Genomic DNA, 19827 nt, shown 5'->3' on the forward strand with positions numbered 1-19827 from the left:
ATCCTCTTGATGGTTAATATCCTTCCTTCGTAATGTTGGCCTGAATATTTTTCCCTTCTGTTGACACCTAATTCAGACATCTCATGGGACTTCTGCTCATTTTCACACACACCGACTTTTATCAGGTTTACTCTTGTCACCATACTAGTGTGTGCCATCTCCTATAGCAATTAACATTTGTCTCTACTAGGCTATATTCTGTTTGAAGGAAAAGATTATTATTTTTAGTCCTTATATCCCCAGCACATGCTTCCCTGGTGGCCAAGTGGTAAAGAATCCACCTGCCAATGCAGGTTTGATCCCTGGGTCGGGAAGTTCCCCTGGAGAACGAAATGGCAACCCACTCCAGTTTTCTTGCCTGAGGTGCCTGGCAGGCAACAGTCCACAGGGTCGACACAGGTTGGGACACAACTTAGCGACTAAAGAACAACATCCCCAGCACAGTAAATGTGTTAACAATGTAAAAAAAGCTTCAATGTTCAACATATATATGGGTGAATTTTTTTTTTTTTTTGAAGTTTGTAACTCTGGAAAACTTGTCCGTGGTATGTTGCACATCAAACTTTGAAATAAAATGAATAATTGCTTTGAATGTCCTTTAGACCTGGGTAACTCACTGCATATTCCACTGGTATGTGTATAACATCAGCTTTCTTAATAAAAATGAAATTCAGCTATTATCCCTATCAGGGGCTTATACCACCTGATATGTTTTTTTAATCAAATGTAACTTTAATTAAAAGCAGTACTTTTTTGTTCACTGCAAACAACAGATGAGCAAAAGAAATCTGTAATTCTACCACTTGTGTATTTTGAAGGCCAACATTTGGTACTATGGAAATACTGTGAGGGGAGTTTGTACTTTGTTGGCCCATAAAGAGTTAAAGGGAAATCAGCTTATTTATGAAAGAGGAAAAGTGTTTGAATGTATAATATTTTAAGTAAATCCCAAATACAAATATCCACATAGGTTGGATAGATAAATTAGGCTTTTTTTTTTTTTTTTCTTTATAAAAATATGCTTTGGGCAATTTCCCTGGTGGTCCAGTTGTTAGGACTCTGCATTCACTGCCATGGACTCTGGTTCAATACCTTGTTGGGGAACTAAGATCCCAAAAGCCTCATGTTGTGGCCAAAAATTAAAAATAATTTTTTTTTAAGTGTCTGTAGGATGTTTCGTTATATGGGACTTCCCTGGTGGTCCGGTGGCTAAGACTTCGCTCTCCCAGTGCAGGGGCTTGGAGTTCAGCCCCTGGTCAGGGTGCTAGATCCCACATGCCACAATAAAGATCCTGTTAGACAAAATAAATATTAAAAGATATATGTATGCATGTGCTGTGAAAGCTAACCCTGTTAAGTCAATATGTACCCTCAGATGCATGTTACAAAGAACTTAGAAATGCGTTCCTAGACATAGGTTTATATTTTACAAAGAATCATTGCCCATTTGATCTCTGTACAAAGATTGAGGTTGGCCTTTGGCAGCTGTCAAATTGGTAGTTGAGGAACCCATCAGTATTCCCATTGTCCTGGAAAGATCTGTTTCCTCTTAAAGATTCATCTGAACTTAATTCTTTTGTTATAATGAGATACTTTTAACCCCTTCCCCGTCTCTCAAGTGTAATTTAAAACTTGCTATTGGCCCCTTGAGCTTATAGTTTGCTACTAGAATGTGCCACAGCAAGTCTTTTAACAGAGTAAACATTTATCATTTTTATCCTTGAGTAAAAGCTGGTGGGAAAGGAAAATTTTATTTAGGTGCTTCTGTATGTGATAAACTATTGAAAGAGGCTGTACATGGGTACGAATATTTTATGTTGCTTGTTTTAAGTCCACAAGTGTTGGTACTATATGATTCCTTTAAAAAGTGGGAGCAAGGAAATACCTCAGATGCCGGTTGTCTCACTATATGGTACAGTCTCAGTAAATGTACACTAAATGGCATCAAGAAAGTTTGCTGTGAATTTCATATCACTCTGAGGTAGAGTATAAGTGTGAAGAGTCTATGAAGGGACGAGGTCTTTGCCTCATTCATCCAGTTCATTTGTGGCTTTTCATTATGGTAATTAACATTTTCTTAGGCCTGATAACATGGAAGCTTAATTTCTTTCAGTTACCAAACTGCTTGACTCTAAACTGTGGTGGATATTGGGGGACCAAGAGAGGCTAATAAGATCTTAATGATCAGAAATACAAAACATGGTGTTTTTGCAAAGTGAAATACTTAGTGTTAGGATATTTACCATCTGTCAAAATAGATATATAGAATAATAACTTCAGCACTTACCGATGTGCCAAGCTCTGAGCTCATGCTTATGTGTTTTATCCCATTTAATATCAGCAAAAAGCAGGTATTATTCCTATTTCTGAGGCATGTGTCCAGAGTCACTCCTGTGTGAGGTTTTTCTTCACCAAATGTTTCTTTTTAAGCATTTAAAAGAAGATACTCTTAAGTAAAGCAATAAGAGTTACAACTTCATGTTAAGAGTTATAACTAATACACATACATTTTCAGTCCACTCTTTTTAGTTCCTGAGTCTAGCAGAGTAGTATTGGACCATATGTTCGGAGGAGCAAAAACTGAAGTAGAAGTTCTTGTCTTCCATGTTAGTAATAATTATGTATACAGAAAGTCTATTGTGAGGATTTAGTAGGACTTCCTTAAATGTTTGCTAAAGTGAGTGGGAGGAAGGGATTGAAACTGTAAACATGAAAGAACAAGATGTTGGGGATGGGGGAAAGATGAGAAAGTGCTGGGTGTGCTTTCAGGTTATTTTCCTGTCAGCGTTGCCCAAGCGTTTCTCTCACCATTGCCACTTGAGTCACAACCTACAACTTGGCAAAGACATGTCTGCAGTGTGTGAGTAGACGGCACCTTCTGATCATACCTGAACATTTTCCTTTTGTTGAAGCTTGTTGTAATGTTAATATTTGCAGAGAAATGAGAGAGGTGATGATACCTGTTACTTAATTAAGTTGTGAAACAAATCCTTCCTCCTCTTCTGTATCATACATGATGGGTTGAATTTGACTGTTCCACTAAAGCATAAGCAAAATGCCTCCTGTAAGTAGGAAATAAGACCAGTAGTTACTGTCACTTTCAGCGGCACTAACTTTTATCAGTCTTGCCATCTTTGGGAAAATGAATAGAAGGTGAATGGCTGAGCACTCGGCATAGTTCAGCAGTCATTTTGGCATAGCAGTTTACATGTTATGCTGTGCTTTAAAAAGAGACTTGTGAAAACAAACTCTACATTCTTGTATTGATCTTTATTTTACAAGTGTTAGTGTTTTTGATCCATGGGTTGGGAAGATCCCCTGGAGAAGGATATGGCAACACACTCCAGTATTCTTGCCTGGAAAATCCCATGGACAGAGGAGCCTGGCGGGCTATACAGTTCACAGAGTCGCAAGAATTGGATACGACTTACCAACTAAACCACCACCAGTATTGCCTGAAAAATTCTAAGAGGAGCCTGGCAGGCTATAGTCCATGGGGTCACAAAGCGGCTGAGCATGTGACTGTACATTAACTACATAAAGCATTTTAATGTCATAGACTCAGAGAAACCTCCCTCTTCACTGGATTTTCTGGGTCATTGACTCAGTTTTTTTCCTAATAGAAAGTCAAAGTAAGACTTAGAGTAAAAAATTTCTAAGAGTACACCTGAAATAAGTTTCAGTTGGCTCAGCTAGTTCATTGCTTTATCTCTTTAGGACATAGTGCATTGTGTCTCTCAAGTATTTTGAGTGGTAAAACAACTGCTAATCAAGGCTGTGCAGAAGGACATTTTGATATACTTTTTCCAGAGTGTGGTATATTAGTCTCCTTATGTGACATATTTGGACCTCTGACTGTATTAGGTAGGTGTGTGCACATAACTTGTGTAATGTGTCTTTAGGACTGCTTGCCATGGATTGTTGCTAGGACTTCGCATTGAGCTTCTCCTGGGTAGACTGGCAAACAGTATGACGTTGGAAGATTGTGAATTTCATTTTGCTTCAAGCACCACAGGAAACGGATGAAAACAGAATATGCCATCTCTGTGTTGCTTTATTTACAGTCTCATTTTTATTGCCTCATCAGGTACCCAAGGAGTTGCACCAGGTCCCGTCATTGGGCTCCAGGCCCCATCCACCGGTCTCCTTGGTGCCCGACCTGGCATGATCCCACTCCAGCGCCCGCCAGGAATGCCTCCACCTCACTTACAGCGGTTTCCCTTGATGCCACCTCGGCCCATGCCTCCACACATGATGCACCGAGGTCCACCACCAGGCCCGGGGGGCTTCGGAATGCCTCCACCACATGGAATGAAAGGCCCATTCCCACCCCATGGCCCCTTCGTCAGGCCTGGCGGGATGCCAGGGCTCGGGGGCCCGGGGCCAGGCCCAGGGGGTCCTGAGGACCGAGATGGAAGGCAGCCGCCACCACAGCAGCAACAGCAGCAGCCTCCTGCACAGCCACCGCCGCAGCAGCCGCCGCCAGCCCAGCAGCCACCACCCGCTCAGCAGCAGCCACAGCCGTTCAGAAATGACAGCAGGCAGCAGCAGTTCAATTCAGGTAGAGACCAAGAAAGATTTGGAAGAAGATCCTTTGGAAATAGGGTGGAGAATGACCGGGAACGGTACGGGAACCGTAATGATGATCGAGAGAATAGTAACCGTGAGAGGAGAGAGTGGGGAAGGAGGAGCCCCGACCGGGACAGGCACAGAGACTTGGAAGACAGGAATAGACGCTCTAGCGGGCATCGAGACAGAGAGAGAGATTCTAGAGATAGAGAGTCTCGTAGAGAGAAGGAAGAAAACCGAGGCAAGGAGAAGCCCGAGGTGACAGACAGGGCAGGCAGTAACAAGACCGCGGAACCTCCCATTAGCCAAGCGGGAAGCGTAGACACTGTTTCAGAACTTCCTAAGGGGGAGCCTGGGCCTGCAGTCGCAAAGCCTTCTGAAGAGTTACCTGCTGAGGCTACCTCATCCGTCAACCCTGAGAAGGACACCGGCTCAGCAGCAGAGGCTCCTCGTTAAGAGAGACTGGGATCTGTCGGATATGACGGCGACGCAGGAGGGTAGGGCTTGGGGTGTACAGATGCTGTATTATACGTGCTCCCGCTATGTCACAGCCCCGCAGTAGTTGGTGGGAGCTGTAAGCAATTTGATTGCTTCCCTTCTATTTAAAAATAGCCACAAAATAACAAAAAAAAAAAAATACTGAAAATATGAATAAATATTACCCTTTTTGCTGTAACTTTTTAAAAGTTTTGACTTTAAAAAGTTTACAAATCGTAATTAGAAGTGCTCTCTATTTTTTTTTTTTTTAATTTAAGACAAGGTAACGGTGAAAGCTCCTCAAAAAACAATAGGGATGTTTTTAATAAACTCTATTTTCGTAACAAACTTTAATGTGTGCTATTCTTCCTACACTGCATTAAGGTGGAAAAGGACTGTTCATCAAAGTTTGAGTGGTTAATGCTGTATTAGTCTAAATTAGACTTGTTAATTTGATGGAAACAGACATCTTTATGTAGTTATTTTCAAACACTTCATCTGTAATATTTTTGATTCTTAGCATTTCATTCAGAAGGCAAAGGTTAGTGGTTTTAATGTTAACTGAAAAGCTTGTGAGTTTTGGGATTCAATCAAGGTGTTCTCCCCCTCCCCGCCCCCCACCCATTGGCTTTGTGGTAAATGTTGCCCTAAATAATTCATAAATTCTTTGCTAAGGGAACATTGGACCCCAGCATTACCAATTGTACTATAAATTATTGCCTGGGTATTACTTCTTTAGAAGGCTGGTGGCTTTTCTTTTCATCCCATTAAATTTTTCAAAAAGGTTAAAGAAAATCAAGGTTAGTGTCTGCAGCTTTAAAAGCTTTTTGTCTCATCTGTTTAAGAACTTAAATGCAGCCCCCACTGTTTCTATAAGCCTTGCCTGTTGCCTCTCTTTTCCCCTGCTGAGCAGAGGTAAACTGAGCTTTGCACCCCTGCAAAGTACTCACTCATCTTTAAAATAATTGGGTTAACTAGGAAAAACAGTTGTGAGTTATCCCAGAACTATTACATGAAGACATTCAAGGGGAAATCAAACCTGTACCTGAAGTACTACAGAAAAGCAGTTACATAAAGCTGCTGAGCTAGTGCCAAGGAAAAGACCAGCCGTTAACCCAAGTATTTGTGGCCTTGAAGCTCTTTTCTCCTTAAATTATGTATCTAAGCTCCTAGTTCGTGTGCTGAACAGATTCTTTACCCTCATCCCGAGGCAAAGCTGATTTGGTTTTGAGTTTTCTGGAGCAAGATCCTTAATGGGTGGTGGGGGGAAATGTATGTAGGGCAACCTTTGGAAAACAAGAGAAAATCCTGTTTCACATATGTAGACTTGAGTTATAAGCTTACCCTGGTGCCCTGGTATATGTTGGCCCACTGAGTTTAAAAGTCCTAGCTGAAACTGCTTCTGGAAATACACATCTGATTAGTGTTCGGGTTTCAAGGAAACAGTCCTTATTTCCAATCGAAAGTATTAAGGTCACCCTATTTGCTCATGACAAAACCCCAGAAGTATTAAGTGGTAGTAATTACATTTGAGGCTTTAAAGTACACAAGCAAGTCCATTTATGTAACAAATTGTACCTTATGAAATGTGTTGGTTTTTAAGTTCCTACCTGATGGTCATCTTAACTGTTAATTTGTGAGCATACTGTTATCACCAACTTAAAACTTTGAATACACTATGTTTATTTTTCTAAATTAGCTTTTCCTCTCCAAGTGATCTTCACTTGCCAAAGTCCAACCAAACAGTTGCTTATTTCTGGCTCCTCTGTCAACTATCCTACAATTTTCAATTAATAAACTATAACCCACAGTCAAACCTGCGTTAAGATCAACACTTCGTTTTAAAGCATTTTTCTATAGGCATACGTGTTTAGAGAAACAGACTTGAATTACTAACTGGGTGTAGAAATTCTTGTATTTAAACAGGCAGAACCCACAACCAAGTCATTTCTTTGCTTCCACCTTACAGTGGGTATAATGTATTTCTTCAAAGGGCATATGTGAAAGCAGGTTGTGCCAAACTCTACTGTTACTAAAAATAAAACTTAAGTGGTCAGTTCAGTTCAGTCGCGTCTGACTCTTTGCGACCCCATGAATCGCAGCAGGCCAGGCCTCCCCGTCCATCACCAGCTCCCAGAGTTCAAACTCACGTCCATTGAGTTGGTGATGCCATCCAGCCATCTCACCCTGTGTCATCCCCTTCTCCTCCTGCCCCCAATCCCGCCCAGCATCAGAGTCCTTTCCAATGAGTCAACTCTTCGCATGAGGTGGCCAAAGTACTGGAGTTTCAGCTTCAGCATCATTCCTTCCAAAGAAATCCCAGGGCTGATCTCCTTTAGAATGGACTGGTTGGATCTCCCTGCAGTCCAAGGGACTCTCAAGAGTCTTCTCCAACACCACACTTCAAAAGCATCAATTCTTAGGTGCTCAGCCTTCTTCACAGTCCAACTCTCACATTCATACACGACTACTGGAAAAACCATAGCCTTGACTAGACGGATCTTAGTCGGCAAAGTAATGTCTCTGCTTTTGAATATGCTATCTAGGTTGGTCATAACTTTTCTTCCAAGGAGTAAGCGTCTTTTAATTTCATGGTCATGGGGTCTATAAAAATGGAGTATGTGCCATTTTGACAGGTAGGTAAATTAATCTTACTCTTCGCTAAGGCTGTAACTTGCCATTTACAATTTCACTAAGTTATCAAAAGGGCTCTCTCAAATTGTTAACAGCTACTTTTTAAAATAAAGTTACCACCTTAACTTCCCTAAAGCTAACAAAGAATGGCCTATTTGTCTGAGATTAAAATTCAGCTTAGTCTTAGCTAAATATACCAGTTGCTAAAATTTTAACATTTTAATGATCTCATTTAAAAACACTTTCAAAAAAAGTTCTAAGATAGTTAATACCCATCAATGTATTACTAAATCTCTTCCATTCACGCTCTATGTATGAATATCAAGTTAATTTAGAATTTCAATTTAAATACTTCAACAGGCTCAAAATACAGTGCCACAGAGAATGTTTATTGCAGGCTTGAGAGAATCGGAATTCAGACAAATAATATACATGTGATTAAGTCTGGCAAAATATAGAGATCAATGAAACAGACATTTTAATTGTGTATGAGTTTTATAAAATAATACAAATCTTTCAAGTGATCATGTCAGTTCTCGTTACAGGTACTTAAAGCAATTTTTAAAAAGTCACACAAATTACACTTTTTAAGTTTACAGTGTTAAATGCTTATCAAGTTAAATTTCTACAACCAGCAAGATAACACGAGTTACTAGGACTCAGACCATGTCCCAGGGAATGTTTACGGGGCAATTCCAATTACACCACAGGCCAAACGACTTCCAGCGTTTCCAGTCTTTGTACTTTCTTCATTTCCACCTCTGCCCAAGTCATCTGGTTTTTCATGGACCTTTAAAAAATTTTAAGAACAAATTAACTCAGGCTATCAAGCAATTACCATCTCCTCAACAATACCCAAAAGACTTTAAGAACCACTGAATACTAGAAAATACCATGTTAAAATAATCCTACTAGTAGGAAAACACACAAATATTTAATCCAGTAGTAAAAAGTAGAAGCTACTATTCTGAGCTTTTTCTTGATGATGCAGACATAATAAAACATGAGGTTAGCAGTACTATCTCAAAAAAACACAAAAAACCCATAGAATTAGGTTACAAAGCATCCACATGCTAAATAAATCTACCATGAGAAATTTTAGTAATATCAGGGTAGACATTCTTTCATAGTACAAACTGGTTTGGGAGGAAAGGTGAACCAAAAAATATATATGTAAACTTATAAAAACTGTGCCTAATTAGCTACAGACCCATAAATAAGAGAATCCTAAACATATCTTGAATATTCAAATAAGAATACTGGAGTGGGTTGCCATGCCCTTCTCCAAAGGATCTTCCAGATTCTGGAATCAAACCCAGGTCTCCTGCATTGCAGGCAGATTCTTTACCAACTAAGCCATGAGGAAGGCCCTAAAAATATCTTGAATATTCAAGCAGTAGCCTTTTAAATTTTGCTCATAAAACATTAAGCCACCACTTGGTGGCTCAGATGGTAAAGAATCTGCCTGCAATGCAGGACACTTCGGTGCGATCCCTGGGTTGGGAGGATCCCCTGGAGGAGGGCATGGCAATCCACTCCAGTATTCTTGCCCAGAGAATCCCATGGACATAGCCTGGCAGGCTACAAGTCCAATGGTGCCACAGAGTCAGACATGGCTGAGCAACTAAGCACAGCACATCAAACACTGGTAAGTGACTTTTCTGCTTCATAACTACAAAAGGAAATTCTAAGGATAAAAAGGTGAACTGATAGAAAGTGTCTACTGAAAGTTAACTGTCCTCTGGGGGCAGGCAAAAGGGAGCCTTCAGGAGGCATTCCGTAGGAATCAGATGCAGTGTGGGACAACGGCCTCCCACACGTTGAACAAGTGAAAACAACCTGCAGACATGAATGAATATTGGTACTGAGGTCCACCCCAGATTTCAGATTTCAAATGCTCTGGTTAACTGCAAGGGGGAAACCCAGTAGTGACAGAAAGCCTGGCCATTTGAAAACCAAATAAAGACAGCTTCTATTTCCATAACACAGATCTAATTAACATGATCAAAGGTAATCTGTTTTATTACTGCATCTTAGCAAAACTGGTCTTAACTGACCTTGATCATTAAATCACCTTCACTGTAACTGTCCAACAAAATAACTGCTTTTCCTAATCTGAACAAAAAGTACAATTTATATGGAAGCTTAGAAGCCAGGATTAACAATCGTGAAGTCATGAAAACATACATGATCATGTGTTAGAAGAAATTTCATGCATATCCTGATCATATGAAAACTTACCACCATCGTGCGGCCAATGATGGAATATTCTCCTGAGAGTGAGATCAAGGGATCTACGATATCCACAATGGCAACACCGTTTTTGTCAGCCTTCACATTTCCCAGGTCTCCAACATGCCTAACATTGAAAAAGCAGAGGGATCAGGACTGATTTCTATCTAACTTTAGTTCATAAGCTAAATTAAAAATGGATGCGTCAGATATATAAGGGTAGCTTGAGAGAGCGATACAGTCTGTATCAAATAGAATCTACTTTTCCATACTGACAAAACTTTGAAAACATACAAATTTAAAAACAAGTAACAAGATGTTTCAGACACACAGCTCTTCAAGCAAGGCTTCCAAGTCTATAAAGCAACGCTCTGGAAAGACTTGGGGTGCACCCCTAACTTCAGAGGTAAAGTAAACTTAGAGGATAAACTCTAAGTTACTGAGTTATGCCTATTAATACTTGGCATGGCTAAGAGAGTCATGCCCCTTGCCCTTTGATATAAACATAAATTAATCCTTGTCCTTAAAATTTAATATTTTCCTGAAAGGCTTTCAGAAAACGAACACATACAAGGGGAGCCTCACTGAATTTTCAACATCAAATTTTTATCTACGAAGTTTCCAGTGTTTCACAATGATGTTTTGATTTTGCTAGTAGTTGACAGTACTGTTATTCATGACATTTCCTGTATTAGTTCCCTTTGACTCTTGTATTAGTTCTTTATTCAATAAACGCTACAAAACCCATACCGTTTGCAGTGTCCCCATTTGTCAATTCCTTAGCCCAGGGAGTGATGCCATTCCAGAACTCAGGGGCAAGGGGTTACGTGGAGCAACAAATTCAAGAACAGAAGTGCAATTATCTTAGCATACAATCTGCAAGTAGTAAACCATACTGACCACCCCTGCCCAAAGCCAGCGCTAATATTTCAAAAAAGAATTAAAGTCACTTACCTCTCTTCATCCTTTGGCCCCCCGTGTTTTTTGGACAGAGGATTAAAGTGAGGACCTGCACTGGTACAGCCTATTTACCAAAAAGAAAAGCAGCTAAATTATGAATCAAAATTCCGAAATAAATTCTAAAAAAGAAACTGGTCATTGCTAAAAGCCTCAACTGGAGAAAAGTACTGACCCCCAAAGTGACTTCTGGGCTAGGAACAACAGCAGCGAAGGGCAGGGAGTAGGGACAAATTCTAACCACTGCGACGCTGGTCAAGGTAACACCATTCTCGGCTTAGCTGCTTCTGCCCCGACTTGCACTTCAATGGTCCTTCTATTAAAATCCCATGATTATGATCCTACTTCCTAAGACGACAGGATACCTCCACGACAAAACACGTGTATCCCCAGCAACACACTGCCAGACAGCTGCTGTCTGGGTCTTGGTGCTTGTGGAATATAAAGCAGCATCCTAATCCAAGGGCTGCTGCCCTGCACGACTCTGGGCCTTCAGGCTGTACTCTGTAAAAACGGCACTCCTGAGCACCGGAGAAGAGCATTCCCATAGAACACAACTGTGGAGGCGGCTCTCTTACATGGGCCTTCATTCGCTGGCTGTCAGGTGGGGTCGGGGATGGATAAAGGCTGTGAAAGCCCCCACCCTTCCCACTCAGGGAGACAACACGCAGGTTACAGGACGTGGCAGAGTAAGTCGAAGCCAAAGAGCACTCGCCTCCCACCACAGAGGCGGGAATGTTTTTCCTTTGGCTGCGCCAGGTCTCAGCTGCTGCACACGTGATCTCTAGTTGAGGCACCCAGGGTCCTTAGGCAGCAGCATGTGGCCGCTGGGTGGCGGCCTGCACGTGGGGACTCCTCTCCCTGACCAGGCATCCAACCCAGGCCCCCTGCGTTGGGAACTAGGGGGAGACCTACCCACTGGACCACCTCTTAGTCCCAGCAATTTTTATATTGTTGAAGTGGATCACATCTGACCCTTAAATCACTATTTAAAGGAACCAAATTATGGGTCATTAAAAACAGGTTCCAGCAAAATGAATTAAGTTCTCATCACAGAAGGTCGAAACACTAAGTTTACTCAAATACAGCAACTTAACCCATAAATTTTGTTAACCTGCTTCTGATCCCAAAATGAGAAAATCAAACTCAATCCACAGGACCAACAGTTCACAGGCTATCATCAGTCTGTCTCTCACTGCCCCCCACCCCTGCCACCCTGTCCCAACTAAGGCTCTTGTGTTGGAGCTGTGGAGCTGTTCTTCCAGGGTAATGGTAAATGTACGCCCTGCCTGTCACACCCACCCTCAACCCCCAGCTCACAAGGACCAAAGGCCACGAAGGTCAGAAAGCAGCAGTATTGTTTTCTATTGTTAAAAACATCTGAGACTCTTACATAATCAACCCATAGTAAGATAAAATAAAAACATCAATTCCCCTTCCATTCCATTGAGTCAGTCACTTTTATCCCTGAGGCTGACGTGAGTAGTGCTATCGACTTTCTAAAAAATTGTTGCCAATTTTTAATGTGTGGAGGTGGCTTCCTGGATGGCTCAGCAGGCAGACAATCCACCTGCAGTGCAGGAGACACAGAAGACACGGGTTCGATCCCTGGGTAGGGAAAATCCCCTGGAGGAAATGGCAACCGCTCTAGTACTCTTGCCTGAAAAATCCCATGGACAGAGGAGCCTGGAGGGCTACAGTGCACGGGTTGCAGAGTCAGACACGACCGAGCACCTAAACACACATCCACACACTACTAGGTTTATCTCACTAGGTGAGGTGACTGTGAGTCGATCATCACCAGGACCACACCCACCTTGTGTATTGTCTCCAAACTGATGGACGTGGAATCCATGATCACCTTCAGTCAACCCTGTAATGGATCCAGTTACCACGACTTTATCTCCCTTCAGTCAAAGAAAAGAGAGAGAAGTTTGAGAGGGCAAATGCTTCTGAGTAAAGAAAATGACTGCATTCACAGGAAAAGTGAAAAGAACATCAACTCAGGAGTCAAAAAAGCTGTGTCCAAGGTTTTTGGCTAGAAAGGCCCACCACGTTCTAGCAATGAACCCCCAGGTAGCTGCTTAACCATTCATGTGTAATGCGAGTAAGTTCTTGCTTATTATGTAAATACTTCAAATAGGTTGTGCTGGTGCGTGGCTAAGTATATGTGCACGTATCAAACTTGTGAACCCAACTGTCTGCACGTCATACACTTTTCAGCCTATTCCTTTCTTCATGCAGACACTCTGCTGTATTATTAAACACACAGATTTGTCTTAAAAAGAAAAAAAAAACGGTTCGCTGGAAATACTCAACGTGCTATCCCATGGTCCCTCTTCTCCACTCCCCAGGAGAGGAACGTTTATCAGTTTCCCACACGGATATTTTTGGTTGTACCCAGAAAATATCCTCCTCACTGCCACTGGGAAGCTGATCCTAATCTAACCAGAAGTACTGCTTTCTGGAGGCTTTTCAGGCACTGGAACCTAGATAACCTTTCCACTCCTGAGATCAAAAAGAAGGGACAATAAAACACCCAAACAGGTGAAGAAGAAAAAGAAAACCGCACTGCAATTCCAGCAAAGGCGATGGGCAATGGTACTGCACGCTACATGGACAAATCAAAGAAGTTCCTTCCACAGCTACAGAGAGATCTTAGCAACTAAAATAAAACATAACACAGCAACCACACCATACAGGAATATGAGATGGGGTTTCTGGTTTTTCAAAAAGCCAGGGCCGACAATTACAAGAGGTGTCAGGCCTTGAAGATCTGATTTTCTACTGGCTAGGTATCACTGCTCCTGGAAAGTAGCGTGGCGACTGCTGCCTCTTGTGTTTCTTTTTGAAGACAGATACATTATGATTTCTCTAGGTAAAGAAAAACCCAAAATTTAATGGAAAATTCTGGAAAGAACCAAATGTGACTGTTATCCCCCAAACACGCCATGTTATCAAGAGCACAGAGAGGCAAACACACAGGCTCTTCCACGCTCCCACTCAACCGGTAATACACAGAACAGGAGAAGTTCAAGGGTAAGCGGCCTGGTATACCCTGCGGGACCCGGGCTATTATCTCAAATGGGTGAAACAGGTCAGGGAAGCAGGAAGAAGGGAAACAGGCTGCAGTGTCACCCTAGGCTAACGAAGGCTCAGCAGGGGCCTTCTCCAGATAGATGGTTTTCAAGACGAGCTAGGACTTTGGACTTAAGAGGTGAAAATTTCCGATTTTTGAAAACTGGAAACTAATCCAAAAATTTTAAACACTCAAAAAGCCAAGAAATACAGTTGATGGTTTATTGACAGTTTAATACATCCACATACCCAAGGGTTCAGAGAGCACTTTTACCAGGTTCAGAGAGCACTACCAAAACGGAGGTTCAGAACCCAGAAGAGGGTGCCATACAAGCTGCTCAGGGAAGCTGCAGAAACTAAGGGGGCCCGGGCTGCGGCAGGTTTCACAGTTTGGCTGCTGAATCTAAGTAACACCAGGAGCTGGCTCTCAGTGGCCGGAGGGAAAGAACTCCTCAGAGGCTTCTGAGGTTCCTTAGTGGAGAGGCAGGAGAAGGCAATAGCACCCCACTCCAGTCCTCTTGTCTGGAAAATCCCATGGACAGAGGAGCCTGGTAGGCAGCAGTCCATGGGGTCGCTAGGAGTCGGACACGACTGAGCGACTTCACATTCACGTTTCACTTTCATGCACTGGAGAAGGAAATGGCAACCCACTCCAGTGTTCTTGCCTGGAGAATCCCAGGGACAGGGGAGCCTGGTGGGCTGCCGTCTATGGGGTCGCACAGAGTCGAACACGACTGAAGCGACTCAGCAGCAGCAGAGCAATGGAGGCAAGAGGAGAGACAAAACAGTCTGGCAAACGAAAAGAGCAAAATTTAGTCTAATGTCAAAAAGCCTTTTCAGAAAATTTGGAAACCACCAAAAGGAAAAAATTAAGCTCAAATATTTGTTTTCCTTGTACAAATCTCACATATAACACTTTGCATATCCTTTCATGTTTCCATAAACCACTGTAAATCTCACTGGTACCTTAAATATTCCCTCAATATTAACAAGCCAACACAATCTTCCGCCCACTGGCAACCTAAGATCTGGGACAGTCTTTTCACAACATCTGTGAAAAGACATTTCACACTCCTCACAACATCTGTGCTTCAGTATGATCTCTGAGTGTTTCTGTACACTTTATTTTACATGATTTGTGCAGAGGTTTGTCCGATACCCTCTCAGTAACAGGCCTACCGGTAAAGAGATTTCAAAGTCACCTGACTGAAAATTTGTTTACAGGAATGCTCCAAGCACAGAAATGACAATTGGGTGCAAAGGAAATACTCTAGGCCTCCTCGAATTCTCAATCCTCCATGCACTAAGAACCACTTTGGAGACTTTAAAAACTGCAAATCTCAGACTGCACCGCCCCAGGTTCTGACGTAATCGATCCTGAGTTGAGCCCTGGAATGTCATTTTAAAAAGCTCAGCCAGTGACTCTGGGGCTTCCCTGATGGCTCAGCGGGTAAAGAATCTGCCTGCAATTCAGGAGAGCTGGATTGATCCCTGGACTGGGAAGATCCCCTGGAGGAGGAAACGTCAACCCATTCCAGTTCCTTTTGCTTGGAGAATCCCATGGACAGAGGATCCCAACGGAGTACAGTGCATGGGGTCGCAGAGAGTTGGACACGACTGAAGCGACTTTGCACCCACGCCGTGAATCTGAGTCTGCCGTGCACCCAGGATTATTATCGCTCTCTAGAAAACCCCCCAAACAAGGGAGTCTGTTAGAGCTCTGGTTTTTTTGGAGCTCTGACCAAGGCCGTCTTCTCTGTCCTCACAGAGCCTGACCATAACCTAGAGCAGGGTGTGTCAGCAAACTTTTCTGTAAAGGGTCACTGTTGCATACTCCTGTTTTCCTTTAAACACAAACATTAAAACAAAACAAAACTACAAAGACCTGAACAGATAAAACCACTCAGCTCGAGGGCTGTACAAACACCAACCCCGGCACGGACTGTGCGCGTGGTTTGCAGAGACCTAAGCTGGAGCACTCGAGCTGCAAGGGAAGCCCCAAAGGGATAACGGATGCCACGAGAATCCTGAAGGCCCGGCCGCACCCCGCCACCCCCGAAATCTCAAGGACGGGTCAGGCCTCTGGACTGCGCAACTCAAGAATCCGCAGGATGCCAGGCCCCAGACACTGACCCCGCCGAGAAGGGGGGGGGGGGCGGGGGTCATAGCCACACGGCCGCCTCAAAGCAAGGCAGGTCTCCGTCAGGGCCTGCGGACGTCGAAGGGGCGCCGTGGCAGCCGGTTCTCCTCCTCCCTCGCTTTCTCTCCGCCCTCCCGGGCCCGCGGTTGTCGGCCTCCCCGCCCCCCACCCCCACACACAAAGGGGCCGACCGGGTGTTCCCTTCCTGCACCCCCGCCCAGGCCTCGCCTCCCACCGCCGCCGGGCTCGCCCGGTGACTCAGCACTTTGCGGCCGCGGGCGCGCGGGGGGCGGCCCGGGAGGGGGAGTGGACCGCGGACCCGCCGAACCGCGCGCCGGGGGAGGGAGGCGTGGCGAAGGCGGCACGAGGCCCGGCGGGGCCGCCCTGCCGCTCCAGGGCACAGGTTGGCGCGCACGGCCTCGCCGCTGGTCTCCCCCCCTCGCCCCCGCCAGCCCTTGCCTTTGCCTCGAAGTGGATGGTGCCTTGCACCGGGCCGTCACCCTTCAGCACGCAGACGGCCTTCGTCGCCATGACTCGGGGGAAAGGCTCTCCGGCCCGGACCGCTAGGGACACCCCCACCAAGCAGAGAAGGAAATGTCGCAGAACACACGCCGACGCAAAACCGAGGCATGCGTGCCGCCGCACTTTTATAGGGCTGGACCGCCGCGCCCCGCCCACCCTGGCCCTCAACCAATCGCCGACCGCGCTCTCAGCGCGCTCCCCCGCAACGGGGAGGCCTTGGGGGGGGGCCCTGACGGACCTGGGGGCGAAGCCAAGGGGCGGCGTGGGGAGCCCGTCACTCAAGCGCTGCTGGCTCCCTCTGCCCTGGGGCTGTGTGAAAACGCGCAGTAAAACCTGGATGCGTGGAAAAAAAAAAAAACAACAACTCCCCCCAGCCTTTCTCCTCGAACGGGTGTGATCTGCGGATTGCAGTACACGAAAGTGGGACAGGGAGGTATATACGTGGCACGCCTTGAAGATATGAAGTCCCTTTGTCCGCAAATGTTAGTGAGTGATAACTGACTTTGGTCCTGACGTTGTCGCCTTTGTGTTTCACAAGTTGAGACTCTCATGCTGGGTGTTTGTGATAATTTCCATTTTTTTAAATTGCGTTGTGGCTTTCTGAGGGTCTGTAAAGACGGTGGATCTCAGTCCCGGGTCTCACCTTTTCTTCTCTGCAATTTTCTTCGTCCTAAACACATAAGACTTACGTATTTGTTTGTCAGAATTACGTCTTTTCGAATATTTCCTGTGTGGCAAGGCCACAAACCTGAAAATGCAAAAAAAAAAAAGCCAACTGATTGATTTCTATATCCCTCTGTGTTTTGTCCGCTGCCCCCAACAGTCAAGGAGAGGGGGAGAATGGGTGAATGATACCTCCATACATTTCTTAACCTTCAAGGAAGACGTTTCATGAAACTAGCTAACAGCACAATCCACTTCTGTGGGTTTTTATTTAAAAGTATAAACATGTTTACTTGTGTGCTCAGAAATCTCTAGAAAGATGTACAGGAGACTGTGGGTGGGTACCTTTGGGAAATGCAAATTTAACTTTACTAATGTTCTCTCAAAAAATATATATTTTTTTACAATGACTATGCATTTGCTTCTCTCCTGGCTCAGATGGTAAAAAATCTGCCTGCAATGCAGGAGACCTGGGTTCACTCCCTGGGTGAGAAGGATCCCCTGGAGAAGGGAAGGGCTACCCACTCCAATATTCTTGTCTGGAGAATTCCATGGAGAGAGGAGCCTGGCCAACTGCAGTCCAGTGGGGTCTGCAAAGAGTAGGACAGGACTGAGTGACTAACACTTTCACTTTTCACTGTGCATTTGTCTGCAACAGTTTGGCTCAGGGGAGAATCCCCACCACCACCACGACCATCTGGCCCCACCCCCACAAACATGCTTTTCTTGGCAAAATAGTTTGATAACTATGGGATTCCCAGGGGGCATCAAGAGAAGAATCTTCCTCTTCCCTCCTCAGTGGGCTGCCTGAGTAACAAAGATGAGTGAACTGTTTTCAGAGATGAGTTTAATTTAATCTGGAAGCACGCTTTTGACTCATCTAGAAGGCTCGTTAAACCGCAGATTACTATGTTTCTGACCCAGTGGGTCTGTGGTGGGAACCTGGAATTTGCCTTCCTCCCTTGTTCCCAGGGAGCTCTGATGTTGGCAATTTGAGAAATTCTGACCTGCAGGTGTTTTTCATGCCCAGTGAACTAGGCAAGTTGAGGGCAAGAGCTAGACCTACTTGACTCAAAAGAAGAGATGGGAAAAGTATACTGAAAAGAAACAGGGAGTCAAGGAGACCCAGACAGGGGCCGATGAGGGACACACCTAAGGGAGGAGAGCTCTGGCTGCTAGGGATTTCCGTTGAAATCCTCCGGTCTCCCAGTGAACTCCCAACACAATCTGCCTTTTCTTCTAATGTAGGGAGGATTTAGCTGTGGCGCTAGTGGTAAAGCCTGCCAGTGCAGGAGATGTAAGAGACCCGGGTCAGACCCCTTGGTGGTGAAGATCCCCTGGAGAAGGACATGGCAACCCACTCCAGTATTCTTGCCTGGAGAATCCCATGGACCGAGGAGCTTGGTGGGGTACAAGCTTGCTACAGTCCATGGGGCAGCAAAGAGTCGGACACACTGAAGTGACTTTACACACAGAGTTGTGGGGATGGTGAAATGCTGAGTGAGACCTAGTTCAAGGTCAGAGTGAAACAAGGCAGAAACTACTTCAGCCACGTCTTGGCTGCACAGGACTTATTTAATTCTACCTTTGGGCTCAAATCGTCATCTGTCACAGATACACAGTTCACTTTTTTTTATCATCCTCTTGAAAGTATACATATTTGTAATTTTGCTTGTTGTACTCAACTAGCATTTTCTAGTTAGCCTGTAAGTTGCATAAATGTGCAGATCACAGCCAAAAGGCCTTTGCCCAAGGCCAACGTTTCTTTGGCTTCCAGGAAGTTGGAATCAGATTTCAGTTCACATGCCAACAAACTACCCCACGTGCAATGGTGCTGGGATCCGGGTTCCTCCTCTTTCGAGATAGGCAGACAAAGCCTGGGGTAGTGCCAGGGCTGTGTCAGGCAGGATTCGAGGACCCCTGAGGTTCATTCCTAGAACTACCCTCACGCACGGAGTCCCACACTTCAGAGGGCCCTGTTCTGTTCCTCCTTAGGCCGTATTTCCCCTGGGGAGAGGTGTGGAACTGAGAAGATGCTCCCATAAGAGTCTTACCCCTCCTTCTAGAACAAGGTTGTGTGTGTGTGTGAGTCACTCAGTCGTGCCCAACTCTGCAACCCCGTGGACTGCAGCCCGCCAGGTTCCTCTGTGCATGGGATTCTCCAGGTAAGAATACTAGAGTGGGGTGCCATGCCCTCCTCCTGGGGAATCTTCCCGACCCAGGGATGGAACCCATCTCCTGCATTAGCAGGTGAATTCTTTACCACTGAGCCACCAGGGAAACCCACCCAGTACGTTGGACTGACTTCAAAAAGTTAATGATCAGGAAACGTGAAGATGGAGAAACAAAGACTAGCCATTGAACCGAGGAGCTGCTAGCAATTTAGACTGTAAGGCAGCCACAAAGCAGTGTCACCCAGCTCCCAGGTCTCTGAAGGATGAAGGTCTGACACACGTTCCTAACTTGTTTTGTAGGAAGGAGATCCATGTGGTACAAAGGCCTCCCTTTATGCCCTTGCCCCTGTCCTGTGTTAGGTCAGGCCTATTCATTTCGAC

General features: G+C 44.6%; 2 protein-coding genes across 4 annotated transcripts in view; one reads left to right on the forward strand and one right to left on the reverse strand.

Moving 5' to 3' along the window:
• The window catches only part of SCAF4 (SR-related CTD associated factor 4), a 59188-nt gene extending 53847 nt beyond the window's left edge, over nucleotides 1-5341 (forward strand). For both annotated transcript variants that reach the window (XM_068973020.1, XM_068973102.1), the window contains exon 20: nucleotides 4088-5341. In XM_068973020.1, the coding sequence (XP_068829121.1) occupies nucleotides 4088-5025 (938 nt within the window). In that variant the 3' untranslated portion in view covers nucleotides 5026-5341. The remainder of the gene's footprint in view (nucleotides 1-4087) is intronic.
• A 2726-nt stretch (nucleotides 5342-8067) lies between these two features.
• SOD1 (superoxide dismutase 1) lies at nucleotides 8068-16693 on the reverse strand. 2 transcript variants are annotated; one of them, XM_068973478.1, is made up of 5 exons: nucleotides 16547-16693; nucleotides 12686-12776; nucleotides 10867-10936; nucleotides 9922-10039; nucleotides 8068-8470 (listed from the first exon to the last, which is right to left on the reverse strand). In XM_068973478.1, the coding sequence occupies exons 1-5, from the start codon at nucleotides 16616-16618 to the stop codon at nucleotides 8363-8365; spliced, it is 459 nt and encodes a 152-aa protein (XP_068829579.1). In that variant the 5' UTR covers nucleotides 16619-16693; the 3' UTR covers nucleotides 8068-8362. The 2 variants fall into 2 exon arrangements, with proteins under 2 accessions (XP_068829579.1, XP_068829588.1); XM_068973487.1 differs by having other exon boundaries at nucleotides 12686-12766; nucleotides 16531-16693.
• Between the last annotated feature and the right edge of the window lie 3134 nt (nucleotides 16694-19827).

This window comes from Capricornis sumatraensis, chromosome 1, assembly GCF_032405125.1.
Source record: "Capricornis sumatraensis isolate serow.1 chromosome 1, serow.2, whole genome shotgun sequence".
In the NCBI taxonomy this organism is placed as follows: Eukaryota; Metazoa; Chordata; class Mammalia; order Artiodactyla; family Bovidae; genus Capricornis; species Capricornis sumatraensis.

Coding starts and splice junctions, on each gene's coding strand:
- SOD1 (XM_068973487.1), bottom strand. CDS start 16,618: ATGGCGACGAAGGCCGTCTGCGTGCTGAAGGGTGACGGCCCGGTGCAA. Junction 10,937..12,685: donor GTTTGGAGACAATACACAAG/GTGGGTGTGGTC, acceptor TTTGGTAAATAG/GCTGTACCAGTGCAGGTCCT. Junction 10,040..10,866: donor GGGCCAAAGGATGAAGAGAG/GTAAGTGACTTT, acceptor TTTCAATGTTAG/GCATGTTGGAGACCTGGGAA.